The sequence below is a fragment of the Vulpes vulpes genome, chromosome 5 (genome assembly GCF_048418805.1).
Source record: "Vulpes vulpes isolate BD-2025 chromosome 5, VulVul3, whole genome shotgun sequence".
NCBI classification, from domain to species: domain Eukaryota; kingdom Metazoa; phylum Chordata; class Mammalia; order Carnivora; family Canidae; genus Vulpes; species Vulpes vulpes.
The window spans coordinates 125,380,801-125,395,997 of record NC_132784.1 but is presented as its reverse complement, the minus strand read 5'-3'; the positions used below and the strand labels follow the sequence as shown (position 1 = coordinate 125,395,997).

The window sequence follows — 15,197 nt, the reverse complement described above, 5'->3', positions numbered from 1 at the left end:
TATAAAAAAAATGGAGTGGGGAAAATCCATGCTAAAATCATTATTTTGGTGTGTAAAGTCCTTTTCAAACCTTTGGCAAAATATATCATAATACCTAACTGGCCTAAGAATTATATCCACTGCTAAATTAACATAGATTTCTAAGAAAGTATCTTGTATAATTTATTTGCAGTATCTTATCTGTATAAAAAGTAGAACAAAGACCATAAATACCAAATGTATTTTAATGAAAACCTTATTTTTTGATACCAATATAAGATACAGATAGTAGCTACCAGTGGGTTTTTTTTTTACATAAGCCATTTATTTGGTGCTGTTATAAGCTTTAAAATTCCATTTTTGCTTTACATTTAATTATGAAGAGAAAAGGTACAATTTAGCTAATGAAAGACATTTGAACAGTAATTCTGGCATTAAAATTTATTAATAGTTCTCAGCCTCAAAAATGTTAACTGTCATACATTCTAAAATGTCTAATGAACACACAATAAAAATAGAAAAGACTAGTGCAAGTTACCTGAATGATAATAACAAAGCCAAACAAATGTTCAGTGGCACATCATGTTTGCTCATTTGAAACAAAGAACAGTGTAAAAACCCTCCTAAAGGCAGCAACAATTACTATGGGAAGAGCAGCTGTCATAAGCCCAAGAGACAGCATGAAGCTTCCCAACTTACCATCTTCCTTTTCCGTTCTGCAATCTGCTCCTCTGATTCCATTTCTACTTCATTGCTAATGGGAGTTTTTTCTTCTATATCATCAATAAAATCTGGTTCCTGGAAGACAGAAATGATTGCTTTATAGAAACTACTATTCTGTCTACAAATCAGGGACACTACATTACAACATTTAATGCATTCACCGTAGACAAATTATGAGCCTACTTAAATCAGCTTCAGAACTTTAAAACTGGTTTTAATTCAAGAAAAATTTCAAAATTAAATAATTCTGCTTTTTAAATAAAGTTCTAGTCAATAATGTTATCAATAGAACCCAGCGGCTCAAATATGGTAGCAAAGTAAACATATAAAATCACTTCATAAAACCTAGGGCCTACAGATACCAAGTGCTCAAAAAATGTTTGTTCAATTTAAAACTTATGGGAAATTATCATTAAATTAATTAAACTATTAAATTATGGTAGATGGGGGTACTGGAGAGAGTAAAACTTTATTTTCATTTTAAATGGCCCTGCCTAATTTCCATTTGTGTAGAGGGCATATAAGAAACCATTCTCTAGCAGGGCAGATAAATGAGCCAAACTCATTCCCCAAAATTACGTGCAAAGAGAATTTTCTCTGAAAAATCATCTCTCTCATCTTTATAGAATTATGCCCCACATGTTTAAAAAAAGGAAATTAAGACTTTAAATAAGAACATTTTATTATTAACATAAGGACGATACCATCTGGAAGAAGTTTTTAAATTACCCAGTTATAGAAAAATCTTGCATTGAATTCTGCAAGCATTTGCTGGCTGAATTGTTTAACAAGTTTAACACTGCCCAAATCCTAGCAGAACCTGTGTTCTATGTTTCTAAGTACTTCATTAAGTAACAGATTCAACTGAAAAAATTTAAACCATTTTACATAAAGAGATTAAAATATGACAAATTATTTTGTTTTGTTGATTTCTGTTGAAAAGCAAAAGAGCATACATAGTTCAGTACCTGATTATTTGATACGGATAGTCTCAGTGGAGAAAGCTTTCTCTGTTTAGTTTCTGGGCTCTTCATTTTGTTGGTTGTTCCTTCACAATCCAAAGTAATATTCTGATTCTGTGTATCTTTTTCTTTTGAAATATCCTTTTCTTTTTTTCCTTTTTTCCTTCTGGTCTCATAACCACTATTGATGTTTTCCGTGGATTCAGAACTACGTTTTAGAACAGGGCACTCTGGATTTTCTTTGAGGCATGCACAGTCCACCTTGTACTTACTAGAAAGATAACCAATTAAATATTTATTCAAGACACACACTGTAAAATTTTCTAATCCATTTTAAGCTGCATTTTAATTTTGTAAAACTGTATGCTATTACTACTACTTATAAGCAGTCCTTACTTTTCACTATTTGCAAACCCATGGTAACTACTGCAAAAGAAATTCTTTTCCCTCATTTAAAAAACATAATCAGGGATGCCTGGGTGACTCAATGGTTGGAACTGTCTGCCTCTGGCTCAGTGGTGATCCCAGGGTTCCAGGATCAAGTCCCACATCGGGTTCCCTGCAGGGAGCTTGCTTCTCCCTCTCCCTATGTCCCTACCTCTCTCTCTGTGTCTCTCATGAATAAATAAAATCCTTAGAAAAAATTGAAAAATTAAAATAAAAAACAATCATTAAAAGTTGATCCTGACCAGAGACTGGGCCTTCAATCAAAGGATAACCAGTTACGACTTAGAAAAGGAAAAAAACATTAAAATGGAATTTTTAAAAGTAAAATGATACTCTGGTTTACATTAAGACAAAACTGGTATTTACTTCATTCCATGGTCTCAAAACTTAACCAGTTTTGTCTTATACTTTAAGAAATGACTTCCATGGGGCGGCCTGGGTGGCTCAGCGGTTTAGCGCCACTTTCAGCCCAGGGCCTGATCCTGGAGACCCGGGATCAAGTCCCACGTCAGGCTCCCTGCGTGGAGCCTGCTTCTCCCTCTGCCTGTGTCTCTGCCTCTCTCTCTCTGTGTGTCTGTTTCTGTCTCTCATTAATAAATAAATAAAATCTTTTAAAAAATCAAGAAAAATGGCAAAAATATAAAAAGATAGTTTCACAAGGATTATCATCAATTTAAAAGCCATAAGGAAGTGAAGCAAGGAAGAAAGGTGTGAGACGAGAAACTGGTCATTAACCCATGTCTGGTAAACACTGAGGCTGCGTAAGCCCTACAACTGAGCAAGTACACCCCCTAGATTCCCTCCCATGGAGAGAACATGTGCCCACAAAGATATGTTCAAAAAATCATAGGAACATTTTTGGTAAATCTAAAGGATCACCAACAGAGGAATGGATAAATGCTATCACCAGTGAAAATAAATGAACAAGAGCTAGACAGAACAACAGAACTGAATCTCAAAAGTAATGAACGAGAAAAGATGAAGGCAAAATAGTACAGAATATAATTTACACAGAATTTAAGTTGAAGTTTTTATACTCAGAATTGACTTTATTTCCCTAGTGTTTCAGAACAACAGTTCTCAGAATTTCCATACAGGACTCCAACAAACTTTTTTGATTTCTCTGCAAAGAAAATTTGCACAATTTCTTTTGTTTTGAGGGGCAATAGTGAAATTACCCATTCACATTGATCAGCCAAATTAAATATAGGACTAAAACTGTACCCCCTAAAATAGAAGAAAAAATCCTCATGTAAACAAGATCAGTGTTGTATGGTGGAATTAGGACTATTGATTTTAATTACTATGAGCATTTATCACACTTAAAGTTTGGAAAAGATGGCAGCCCGGGTGGCTCAGCGGTTTAGGCCGCCTAGTGCCTCCAGGGCGTGATCCTGGAGACCCTGGATCCAGTCTCACATGGGGCTCCCTGCATGGAGCCTGCTTCTCCCTCTGCCTGTGTCTCTGCCTCAGTCTCTCTCTCTCTCTCTCTCCCCGTTCTCTCATGAATAAATAAAATCTTAAAAAGTTTGGAAAAGAACTAATAATCATGCTTAGTGGAAGGTTGACATCAAAATGCTTGTTTTCAAGTACATTTAATTGCCTTATAATAAATACAAATAAAAAAGCTATGAAAATACCTACAGTTTTAGGAGGACATTAAGAACTATTTCAAGGGATCCCAGAGTGGCTCAGTGGGTTTAGCGCCTGCCTTCGGCCTAGGGCATGATCCTGGAGTCCCAGGATACAGTCCCACGTCAGGCTCCCTGCATGGAGCCTGCTTCTCCCTCTCCCTGTGTCTCTACCTCTCTTGCTCTCTCTGTGTCTCTCATGAATAAATAAATAAAATCTTTAAAAATAAAGATTAATAAAGAAATTAATTAAGAAAATTAAGAAATTAAAATTAATTTTTAATTAAATTAAATTTAAATTTTTAATTAAATTAAAATTAAAAAATTAAGAAATTAATAAAGAAAAATTAAAAAAGAACTATTTCAAAACAGATAACAAACATAGAGACTTGAACTTACCAATTCCCATAGTCAAAATCAAAGGCAATAGTTATTTCAGTTCCCTTTGGAATACTCTGTATAGAATAAATGTAAAGATGTATAGTTCCATCTTCAATTTCATGCCTCACCTGTTAGTCAAAAGAAATTTTTATATTTTTATAAAATTTCTATCTTTAGTAGCTCCTCATCCTGCAATTCTGAAAACTTTTTAAAGGAATTCATGAGTACACTGTGGAAAATCTGTAATCACAAAACTATCTAGAAATTGATTGTTATTGGGATGCCTGAGTGGCTCAGCAGTTGAGCATCTGCCTTTGGCTTGGGTCATGATCCTGGGATCAAGTCCCACATCACGCCCCCCACCAGGAGCCTGCTTCTCCCTCTGCCTAGGTCTCTGTCTCTCATGAATAAATAAAATCTTTTTAAAATTAATTAATTGCTGGTTATAAACTGGAAACATAAATACAGAGATGCAAACTCTACAGACTACCATGTAGCATTAAAAACCACATACTACGGGATGTCTGGGGGGCTCAGTAGTTAGGCATCTGCCTTTAGCTCAGGGCATGATCCTGGGAGTCCTGGGATTGAGTCCCACATCAGGCTCCCTACGTGGAGCCTGCTTCTCCCTCTGCCTATGTCGCTGTCCCTCTCTCTGTGTCTCTCATGAATGAATAAATAAAATCTTAAAATAAAAAAAAAAGCACATACTACACTTCATTGACTCTACAATGCATATTTTTTCACTTCTGAGTATCCCTGACATTGGGAGTTTTATAAATAATGGTATCTTCAATCTGATGACATGCAGTAATGAGTGATGATACAGTTAACACCATACTTTTTTATGACAGACATTATTCTAGGTACTTCAAATGTATTAACTCCTTTAGTCCTCTTAACTTTTTACACATAAAACAAGCATAGACAAGTTTACAAAGCTAGTAAGTCAAAGAGAAGACATGAATCTAATAAGTCTGGTTTCAAAACCTATGCTCTTAACTGTAACATAGCTATAAATTAAAAATGTATAGTTTGGCACGTAAAAAAACAAAACCAGAAATACTACTTAGGGCTCCAAATTAAAACATAGTTTTATTAAAAGATTTTAGACTAGCACATATAAAATCTACTTTAGCTTTCAGTTTTGTCCTCTATCTTGATCTAATCAGATCCTATATTTGACCCATAAATAGAGCTTCTGAAATAAACAGAAGTCCAATATTTCTTCTTACAAAGAACATTTATTCAATGTGCAAAGTCACTTTTAAGCCCTCATAGCCCAATATTACCTAACTTTTCACAATGGAAACACACTGGACAATATAAAATGCTGCAATACTTAAAAAGTGTTTTAAGCTACCAGATTGTGTTTAATGCTCGGTTCTGCATATCCCCTAAACCCCTGCCTTCCAAAACGATTTCTATAAGCTTACCTCTGCGTTGGGTGTACAAGAACGCCTGATGAACCGAGCCTCATTCCCAAAAGTCCTTGCATCAACACACATTTCTAGCCCATGAAATTTAGAATAAAATAAAACAAAAGGATATGGCCTACAAAGAAAGAAATGCATTACAAATTATTAACATATTAATGAACTTCTAAAAGATTCAAAGTAAATAAATAGTAAAGCCAAGATCTGAATATAGGCAATCTGATATCAGAACCCATTTGTTCATGCTAATTAGATTTTTACCTGCTCCAATAATCTTACCCAAATCAAAGGCAGTTAGCTGAAGGTAGAAATTCAAATTTAAAAGGAAAAATAAAAAGGGAGTGACTACTGCCTTTACAGAAGGATTCATAACTGGACACCTTGAAAATCTTTATCTCACAGTGCACTTAAATGTTTGATTTATAGCACTATTTCAGATAAAATTTGCTATATCCAAGAGAATTATTCTTGTATATCTTTCAAATCTTAAAAACTCAAGTTATAAACAACAAATAGTTTAATTATCATATAGACTGATAATATTCTCTCCCTAGAGATACTAACATTCTTCTAGATCTCATGAAAGCAATGGGTCACAACATCAAATCCCCTCCCAAAATCACATAGCATAGAAGGGGCTCCAGAGCCATTTCAGTACCAAGAAAGAAAGTGAGAGTTCAAAGTGGTGGCAATAATGTAAGACCAAATCAAACATCCTCTAATAAAGAAGGTGTTTTGCCTGTGATCGCCAATGATCTTTTTTAGGTTCTAGCAATTATGTTATAAGGACTTAAGAAAGGTCTTGGATGCAAAAGGGTTCCTTATAATCTTAGGGAGTAAGTTTTTAATTAACATCCATTTATACTGCTGCAGTTATTTTTGAAGTAGACTGTTTATAGGAATGTCAGCGAGATATGAGTGAGATTGAGGAATACATCTGCTTTTTTGTTATATTTTATTATAGTTCAAAAGTTGGCATTAGTCACTGTTAGATCACACTACAATTTTAAATGTATTAGAATAATCACTTAGGAAAGCAAAATATAAACAAATACAGCATCTTGATGAAATAGCCAAAAACTCAATTCTTAACTATAGATAAGTGGTAAAATAAATGAGTATACCTCTTAAAGAAATATCCATTTGCTTCAAACTGCTCTCTTAGCATAAACTTCCCTCTGTACTCAATGATAAGTGCATCAGGAGGCAAATCTTTTGCAGATTTCAGAATTTTCTTATTTTTTTGTATATGGCTCTAAAACCAGAGAAATGTTGAGAGTAATTAAATCTGATTGCTTTCAGTCTTATTACTCAAGATATACATTATAAGATAGCTTTTGTTAAAGTTTTTGGCAAAAAAAAAGTTTTTGGCAAATGATATATTTACCTCCACAGGAGGCTTGAAGAGCAAATTGTTGGTATTCAAATCTGATTTATTGATCTCTTTTTTGTCATTTCCATTGCCTAATCTCAGAGCTATTCTTTGTGCCTCCCTCTGAACACCCTCACTATATTGGTTACTATTTGCCTCTTCATATCGATCCATCCATGCTTTGATTTTTGTCTCCCATCCAAAATTTGAACCATCAGATGAAGGATCAATCTCTGGAGCTGAACCCTAAAATCATAGCAAATAAGTATTAATATCTGGACTTCTAAGTATTTATATATACACACACAGTTACACAAATAAATGATAATCTATATAAAAGAACGTAATATAAAGAAGAGATAATGGTAGGCTTTCTAAGTTGGTCCTAGGGAAAAACCATAAATGATCAGCTTACTACATCTTTATACTGCATGCCAGGCAAATAAGCACTTAGAAAACTAAAGGAGGCCAAGTTATGTTGGACTAGCAAAAATTCAGGCTTCACTGACGCCATGTTAGCCAAATGGAGGTCATTAATAAAACTGCAAATACTCAAAATTTTGGAGTCACTGCCAGCTAGCCAATGATTAAAAAAAAGACAGTGAAGGGGCACCCGGGTGGCTCAAGTCTTTAAGCAGCTGCCTTCAGCTCCAGTCATGATCCCAAGGTCCTGGGATCAAGTTCTACATCAGGCTCCCTGCTCAGCAGTTATATAGATTATATATAAAAACAAAAATGCTAAGTGCCAAGTACAAGAAGTTATAGCCTCTTTTATTCTGTTACAGAGCGGGATGCCTGGGTGGCTCAGCAGTTAAGCTCCGCCTTTGACCCAGGGCGTGATCCTGGAGTCCAGGGATGGAGTCCCACATCGGGCTCCCTGCATGGAGCCTGCTTCTTCCTCTGCCTGTGTCTCTGCCTCTCTCTTTCTCTCTGTGTGTCTCTCATGAATAAATAAATAAAAATCTTTAAAAAAAAAAAAAAAAGTCTGTTACACAGCAAAAAGAAGGGGGCACCTGTCTGGTTCAGTTGGAAGAGCATGTGACTCTTGATCTTGGGGTGGTGAGTGTGAGCCCCACACCAGGTGTAGAGATTACTTAAAAAATCTTGGGACGCCTGGGTGGCTCAGTGTTTGAGCGTCTGACTTCGGCCCAGGGTGTGATCCTGGAGTCCCGGGATCGAGTCCCACATCAGACTCCCTACATGGAGCCTGCTTCTCCCTCTGCCTATGTCTTTGCCTCTCTCTCTCTCTCTCTGCGTGTCTCTCATGAATAAATAAATAAGATCTTTAAAAAACAAAATATTAAAAATAAAAAATCTTGAAAAAATGTTCAAAAGAAAAAAAAAGGAACAATTTTCTTGCTGGAATGCAATTTATAAATAGGCACAATTACTATACATTTTAAAAATGTATTAAAATGTGGACTTCCACAATTGTTCTTTTTTATTTTTTTTTTTTAAGATTTTATTTATTTATTCATGAGAGACACACAGAGAGAGGCAGAGACAGGCAGAGGGAGAAGCAGGCTCCATGCAGGGAGCCCAATGTGGGACTCAATCCCGGGACTCCAGGATCACACCCTGAGCCTAAGGCAGACGCTCAACCACTGAGCCACCCAGGCGTCCCCTTCCACGACAATTCTTAATTGCAATCTCAGGATGAAAATCAACCAATGCAGATAACAAAAACATATGTTTCATTAGCATAATTCAAATTTATAATTGGTTTTAACACATGACATTTCACTTTCTTATAAACACTATTCGTCAGTTTCTTTCTGTAACAGTGAACACCTTGATGATAAAACAGATTTCTATAATATGTACAACCTAACTAAAATTTAAAAATTATGTAGAATTTGTAAAGATCCTTATATATTCTGTTAGACATGTACAGTTAACACTAAAATTTATCATTTGTCCACATTCTGTAAATAACGAACTTTTATTATACAAGGTATCACCTTTCTACAATGAAACTAACTATAGTAAGTTGTTCAACTACTTGATAGGAGTAGTTTTATTTTTACCAATTGATACTTTATATACTTAAATATGCCATGTTATAATAACCACCCTACAATAGATTTTTATACAAATATGAAATATTACATATTAAGGCTTTCCTCAGCTTTATTAAAGAAATTATATATATAATTTTTTTTCTTTCTGTTTTACCCTCCCCTCACCCAAGCCTTCTACTGACCTGGTATGCATTTGATACAGTAAATTCTTCTATATCTCTTGAACCTATAAATACTACAGAATTACTAACTAGAATTGTTATGATCTTAAAGAGGTATCTTTGAGTTAAGGAAAAATATCTTCAAAGACATACAAAGCATTTTTAAAATTCTATTTCCTTAGTCATTTCTTTATATAATAAATGAAAATATTTCACTTAAGTAAAAGATGCCCCTTCTTCAATAAACCTGCTATTGGGATGACTGGATATATTAGAAAGGAAGGGAAACTAGTGAATTATTTAGTTTCCACTAGCTGAATCCAAAAACTTTTGCAGACCGTACAGTATGTCAGAGAATATCCCATAAACACAACTTTAATAAACACAACTTTAATATAAAATCCCCAATTTTAACACATAAGGAACATTTTATGAAACTTTGGGTTTGCAGTGACACCATGTATTAACTTTCTTGAGAAAGAACTATAAAAACATGTAATAATCATCACTGGATAGCTGTTTAATGATTTGTTTTCCAGGAAATATGGAATATGAATAATGATCATGCTTTACACTACTGGCATAACAGATATACTGTAACAGGCTCTTCACATCCAATTTTACTATCTGACAACTTGAGAAACCCATTATCCTTTAACCACATAACCTAGGAAGCTACAAAAACACTATATAGCTGACCTCTGTGATCCAACACCTATCTTTTAGGGGGAGGCAGAGCTGACAAGCCTTGCCTCTCTCAGCAACCTGGGCATCTACAAAATTGAGGATATATTCTAATTTATTCAAGGTACAAATGATTACTTTGTACTTCTATGGTGATTTTATAGTATTCTATAACTGACTTGACTAAATCACTAGAATCCCAACTGTGCAAAAAAAAAAAAAAAAAACACACAAATTTTCAAATTCTCAGTGTTACTGATATACCACTTCCTTTTGCTTTTTTAACAGGGTTAATTTAAACTCTTAAGATAGCATATTAATCAAATTAAGATTCTCAATGGTGCCACTTCTGATAAAGATAATAATGAAATGATACACAATGATGAAAACAAAGATTATGGACAAGCATGCACTTAGTAAGCTCCTAAAAAACTGAAACTGACAGTACTAAGGACTTAAATTTATTTTTATTTTTTTTAAGGACTTAAATTTAATGTATTTACCTTAACTCTTGATGACTTCCTAGATCCTTCACGAAAGGCCTGAAAGAACATGGAATTCTGAGTTAGTTTTTTTCTAAAACTGGATGTAATACTTAAGAATCAATCAGTTCACTAAAGTCATCTACTAGAATATTATTCTATTAATTAAAAATAGAATGCAGACAGAGCGCCTGGGTGGCTCATCTGTTTTGTCTGTCATCAGCTTAGGTCATGATATCAGGGTCCTGTGATCAAGCCCTGAGTTGAGCTCCCTGTTCAGTGGGGAGTCTGCTTCTCCATCTCTGCCCCTCCCCCTGCTTGTGCTCACTCTGTCAAATAAATAAAATCCTAAAAATAAATAAGCAATGAGAGAATATCGTGAACAATTACTCAAAGAAAAATGCTTTCTTTGAAAAAAAACCTTGATTATATATCTAGAGATAGTTTCACTCATAATATAGTCATCATGAAAAGTACTTTTTTACCTTGGGAGACAAAAATCTTCAGTAGCAATTATAACAAATTTAATGGAAAACTGCCTTAGAAAAGGTTTTGTGCCATTATATCCTTGGGATAATTTATCACATAAAATTTTTAAAATCTACATGATAAATTCAACAAATATAGAAAGTTTTTAGAATTGCATAAGTTTTAAAAATTTAGGACTGTTATTTGTTTTGTAAAACTGCAATTTTCTTTTTTTTTTTAGTTTTTGTATTTCTATGACTAATTTCATTAGTGATGATTTCAAATCATTATGCAAACATTCTTCTCTATGACACTTCAATCTTTAAAATATACTAAAATGTTAAAATTAGTTTTAAAAAGCGTAGATTCGGCCTTTTCTAGCTACCATCCATTACTCACCTCCTTTCCTATAAAACTCAGGTCCCAACACTTCCCATCTAACTCATCTTAAAAAAGGAAAAACTTACTTTTTTACATTTTGAAATGTTTTGTTCTTTTTCCCCACTTTTTTTCCTTCTTTTATCATTAACCTTGGAAACTCTTGAAGCAGTTAAAGTAATCGATGTTGGGGTGTGCTGAAATGCAGTATATAATTCCACAGGAACCTCGTCACCACTCTCAGTTGCACTGGTATCACCATCTTCCAAGGCAAAATAAAAATTACTGTACTTGTAATACTATTTTGAACAAAACAAAAAATAAGACAGAATTCTACATGACAAACTACTGTATTTCTATCTGTTTGAAGAATAAACTTTTCCTCACCTCACACGAAGATGCACTTATTATTTTTTTTAAAGTAAGATACATTTAAATGTAAACTACAAGTACCATTTCTTATACATTAAACTAGAAAAGATACAAAAATCTTGACAATACACTGAGGTGACGTGACTGTGGGAAACAGGCACTTGCATAAATTACCAGTGGAAATTCAAAATTCCCTATGAATGGAAATTTAGCCATATCTAGCAAAGTTCTACACTTACCTTTTCACCCAGTAATCCTATTTCCAGGTATATATCCAAAGATGAACAAAAATCCAAAAAAAAAATTATCCAATAGGGTTTCACTGAAGGTACCATTTGTAATAATAACAAACAAAAAATATTGAAAACGATCTAAATGTCCATCAAACAGGAAGAGTTCAATAAACTACAATTATTCAAAATCATTTGTATTGGTATTCCTTTAAGCCAAAATGAAAGTTGTCTCACAGTTGTACTTCTAAAATCTATTCCTAAAAATGAAATACTATTTCCATATAATAAACTAATGGATCACCATCTTCCGGAAAAGCAAACATATTTTAATACTTCTTTAAACCAATTTGTTATCTCTGTAGAAAAATATAGATGATTTATAATTTTTATTTTCCTCTACTTTCCACATTTTCTGAAATAAGTACATTATTCTATAATCTGTAAAAAAGACTAATTAAAACCTCTACCTGAAATTGTACATAATGTGTACAATCAACATTCACTGGTAAGGTGTTTAATATCCAACTAAAATACACAGGCCACTCATTCTCTCAATCACACTATTCTTAATTCAGTATAAATCCTTTTCACCTACCTGACATATTTTCCCTTTTCCGGCGTTGTAGTAGCACTGCCCTCTCTTTATCCAAACTCCTACATTAAAATATTAACATGATTATTTATTAAATTTTCATGTATTTAGATATAAAACTGATCAGCTTTAAATGTAATAAACTTTATCATTTCTCTAATGTTCTTTTTTTAAAAAAAATATTTTATTTATTTATTCATGAGAGACACAGAGAAAAAGGCAGAGATACAGGTAGAAGGAGAAGCAGGCCCTATGCAGGGAGCCCAATGTGGGACTCAATCCCTCAAACTCTGGGATCACACCCTAAGTGCAAGGCAGACACTCAACGGCTGAGCCACCCAGGTGTCCCTCCAGCACATATTTTTAAGAGAAAAAAGGATATGTGGCAAAAACTGTAATATACTATCACCTAAGTAAGGAAAGGTATACAAATACGTATGTACATATTTGTTTCTAATAAGGAAATAAATGGAAAGAATAATCCCTTTTTAATTTTATTTCAGGGGTGGAAGGATATAATCATTTAAGTATATAATTATGAAAATAAAGTATAAAAAATCCTAAAAATAAAAACTAGTTACTCATATTTCTGGTAGGAATATAAAATGGGCAACTGGTCTGCAAAATAGTTGGACAATTTCTTATAAAACTAAACATGCCATCACCATGAGACTGAGCAACTGCACCCTCAGGCACTTATCCCAGAAGAAATAAACTTATTCACACTAAAACCTGTACACAAATGTTCATAGCAACTTTTTCTGCAATAGCCAAAAAGTGGAAAAGGCCCAAATGCCCTTCAATGAGTGAATGGTTAAACAAATTACGGTACATATATATCACAGAACACAACTCAGCAACTGGAAAGAACGAAATACTGGTATATACAACAAATTGGCTGGCTCTCCAGAGGGAAAAAAAAAAGCCAATCCCAAAGGTCACATACTGTATGATTCCATTTATATAATAACATTCTTGAAATGATAAAACTATAGCCATGGGCTACAGATTACAGCAATGGAGTTGCCAAAGGTAAGGATGGGAGAGTTGAGAGGGGTGAGAGGTGGTGTGGCTGTAAAAAGTAACATTAGGTATCCTTGCAATGGAAATACTTTGTATCTTGACTATATCAATGTCAATATCCTAGTTATGATATTGTATAAATAGTCTTGGAACATGTTACCACTGGGGGGAACTGAGTAAAGGATATACAGAATCTCTGTATTATTTCCTAACTGTATGTGAACCTATAATTAACTCAAAATGTTTTATCATAAAAAATAACCTCATCAACATAGTATGTATCCAGCTGCTGTTATAATCACACAGTGAAATAAGTCAATCCCTTGACTTATTTATTTGTCTTAAATATTTTATTTAATTATTCATGAGAGACAGAGAGAGGCAGAGACATAGGCGAAGGGAGAAGCAGACTCCCTCCCCTGCAGGGAACCTGATGTGGGACTCAATCCCAGGACCCAGGAATCACGACCTGAGCCAAAGGCAGATGCTTAACCTCTAACCACTGAGCAATCCAGGTGTCCCCTTTTAAGGGACTTTATTTTTTATTTTTTTTAAGGGACTTTAAACACAACCATATATTCCTTGTGGAACATATCTTAAAGGTAAAAAAATTCTAAATTCTTTTACAAAGTGGCATATGGCTGGCTCAAATGGTGGAGCATCCAACTCTTGATCTCAGGGTTGTGAATTTAAGCCCCAAGTTGGGTGCAAAGTTTACTTTTTAAATACATACATACATACATACATACATACATACTGTTTTACATAATCATATTGTTGGTGCTAGTGTTAGTATTGTTACTCTGAGACTTGTTACATTTTCCTATGAAAGGAAGCAGAGTAGTTGGTGATATTCTAATTACAATATTGTCTGTGTTGTTGGCAATTAGTTGATATAAATGGAATATAGAAATGGTTAAATGAGGGACCCCAGGGTGGCTCAGCAGTTGAGCATCTGCCTTGCATCCAGCGTGTGATCCCGGAGTCCCTAGGATTGAGTCCCACATTGGGCTCCCTGCAGGGAGCCTACTTCTCCCTCTGTGTCTCTCATGAAAAAATAAAAAAATCTTTTAAAAAAATGGTTAAATGAAAACCTTAGATTTCCAAATTTAAATTGCAATTATCTGTATAAACTCACATGTTTAAAATAAACACATAGAACATATTTCCTAGTTTTGTCTAGAAAGACAAAGACTTAGGAACACTGACCAATCCAGTAGGAAAGAGCATGACTAGCTCTCAGGTTCTAGTTCTGAAAACCAATTCTCAATTAGAGGCACAGAAGTATAAATTAAACTCGAGATACTTTGTTATACCAGAAATCACAAAACCTAGCTAGTACCACTAGGATACTGTCAAAAGGGCTCAAGAGCCAACTTGATGAGGTTTCCACTGACCAAAACTGAGTATCAATAAAGATAATTACTGCAACAGACTTATATCCAAGATGTTTAAATCCCTGAGTTCATAATACCTAAATTTCTTTTCAGTATTCTGAACACTAGTAAATAAAGGGTAAGAATCAACAAGCATTTATCCTGCCTTTCCTCAATGAAATACAGTTGACCCTTGAACAACATGAAGAGTTAGGGGCACCAACCCCCTTTGCAGTCAAAAGCCTACATATAACTTTTAACTCTCCAAAAAACTTAAATTACTAACAGCCTACTATTGACTGTAAGCCTACTGATAACAGTTGATTAACACATATTTAATATATGTAGTATATTCTCTATTCTTACAGTAAAGTGACCCAGAGAAAAGAAAATGTAATTAAGAAAGTCATCAAAATACATTCACAGTACTATATTAAAAAAAAAAAAAAAAAAAAACACGTTTTAAAAAAAATCCA

At 34.1% G+C, this 15,197-nt stretch overlaps 1 protein-coding gene across 5 annotated transcripts in view; it reads right to left on the bottom strand.

Moving 5' to 3' along the window:
* The window catches only part of KMT2E (lysine methyltransferase 2E (inactive)), a 90,863-nt gene that overhangs the window by 19,075 nt on the left and 56,591 nt on the right, over positions 1-15,197 (bottom strand). For all 5 annotated transcript variants that reach the window (XM_026006073.2, XM_072759919.1, XM_072759918.1 and 2 more), the window contains 9 exons: positions 12,326-12,384; positions 11,215-11,387; positions 10,301-10,339; positions 6,947-7,177; positions 6,684-6,814; positions 5,560-5,677; positions 4,142-4,251; positions 1,671-1,935; positions 679-777 (listed from right to left, as the gene is read on the bottom strand). In XM_026006073.2, the coding sequence (XP_025861858.2) occupies positions 679-777; positions 1,671-1,935; positions 4,142-4,251; positions 5,560-5,677; positions 6,684-6,814; positions 6,947-7,177; positions 10,301-10,339; positions 11,215-11,387; positions 12,326-12,384 (1,225 nt within the window). The remainder of the gene's footprint in view (positions 1-678; positions 778-1,670; positions 1,936-4,141; positions 4,252-5,559; positions 5,678-6,683; positions 6,815-6,946; positions 7,178-10,300; positions 10,340-11,214; positions 11,388-12,325; positions 12,385-15,197) is intronic.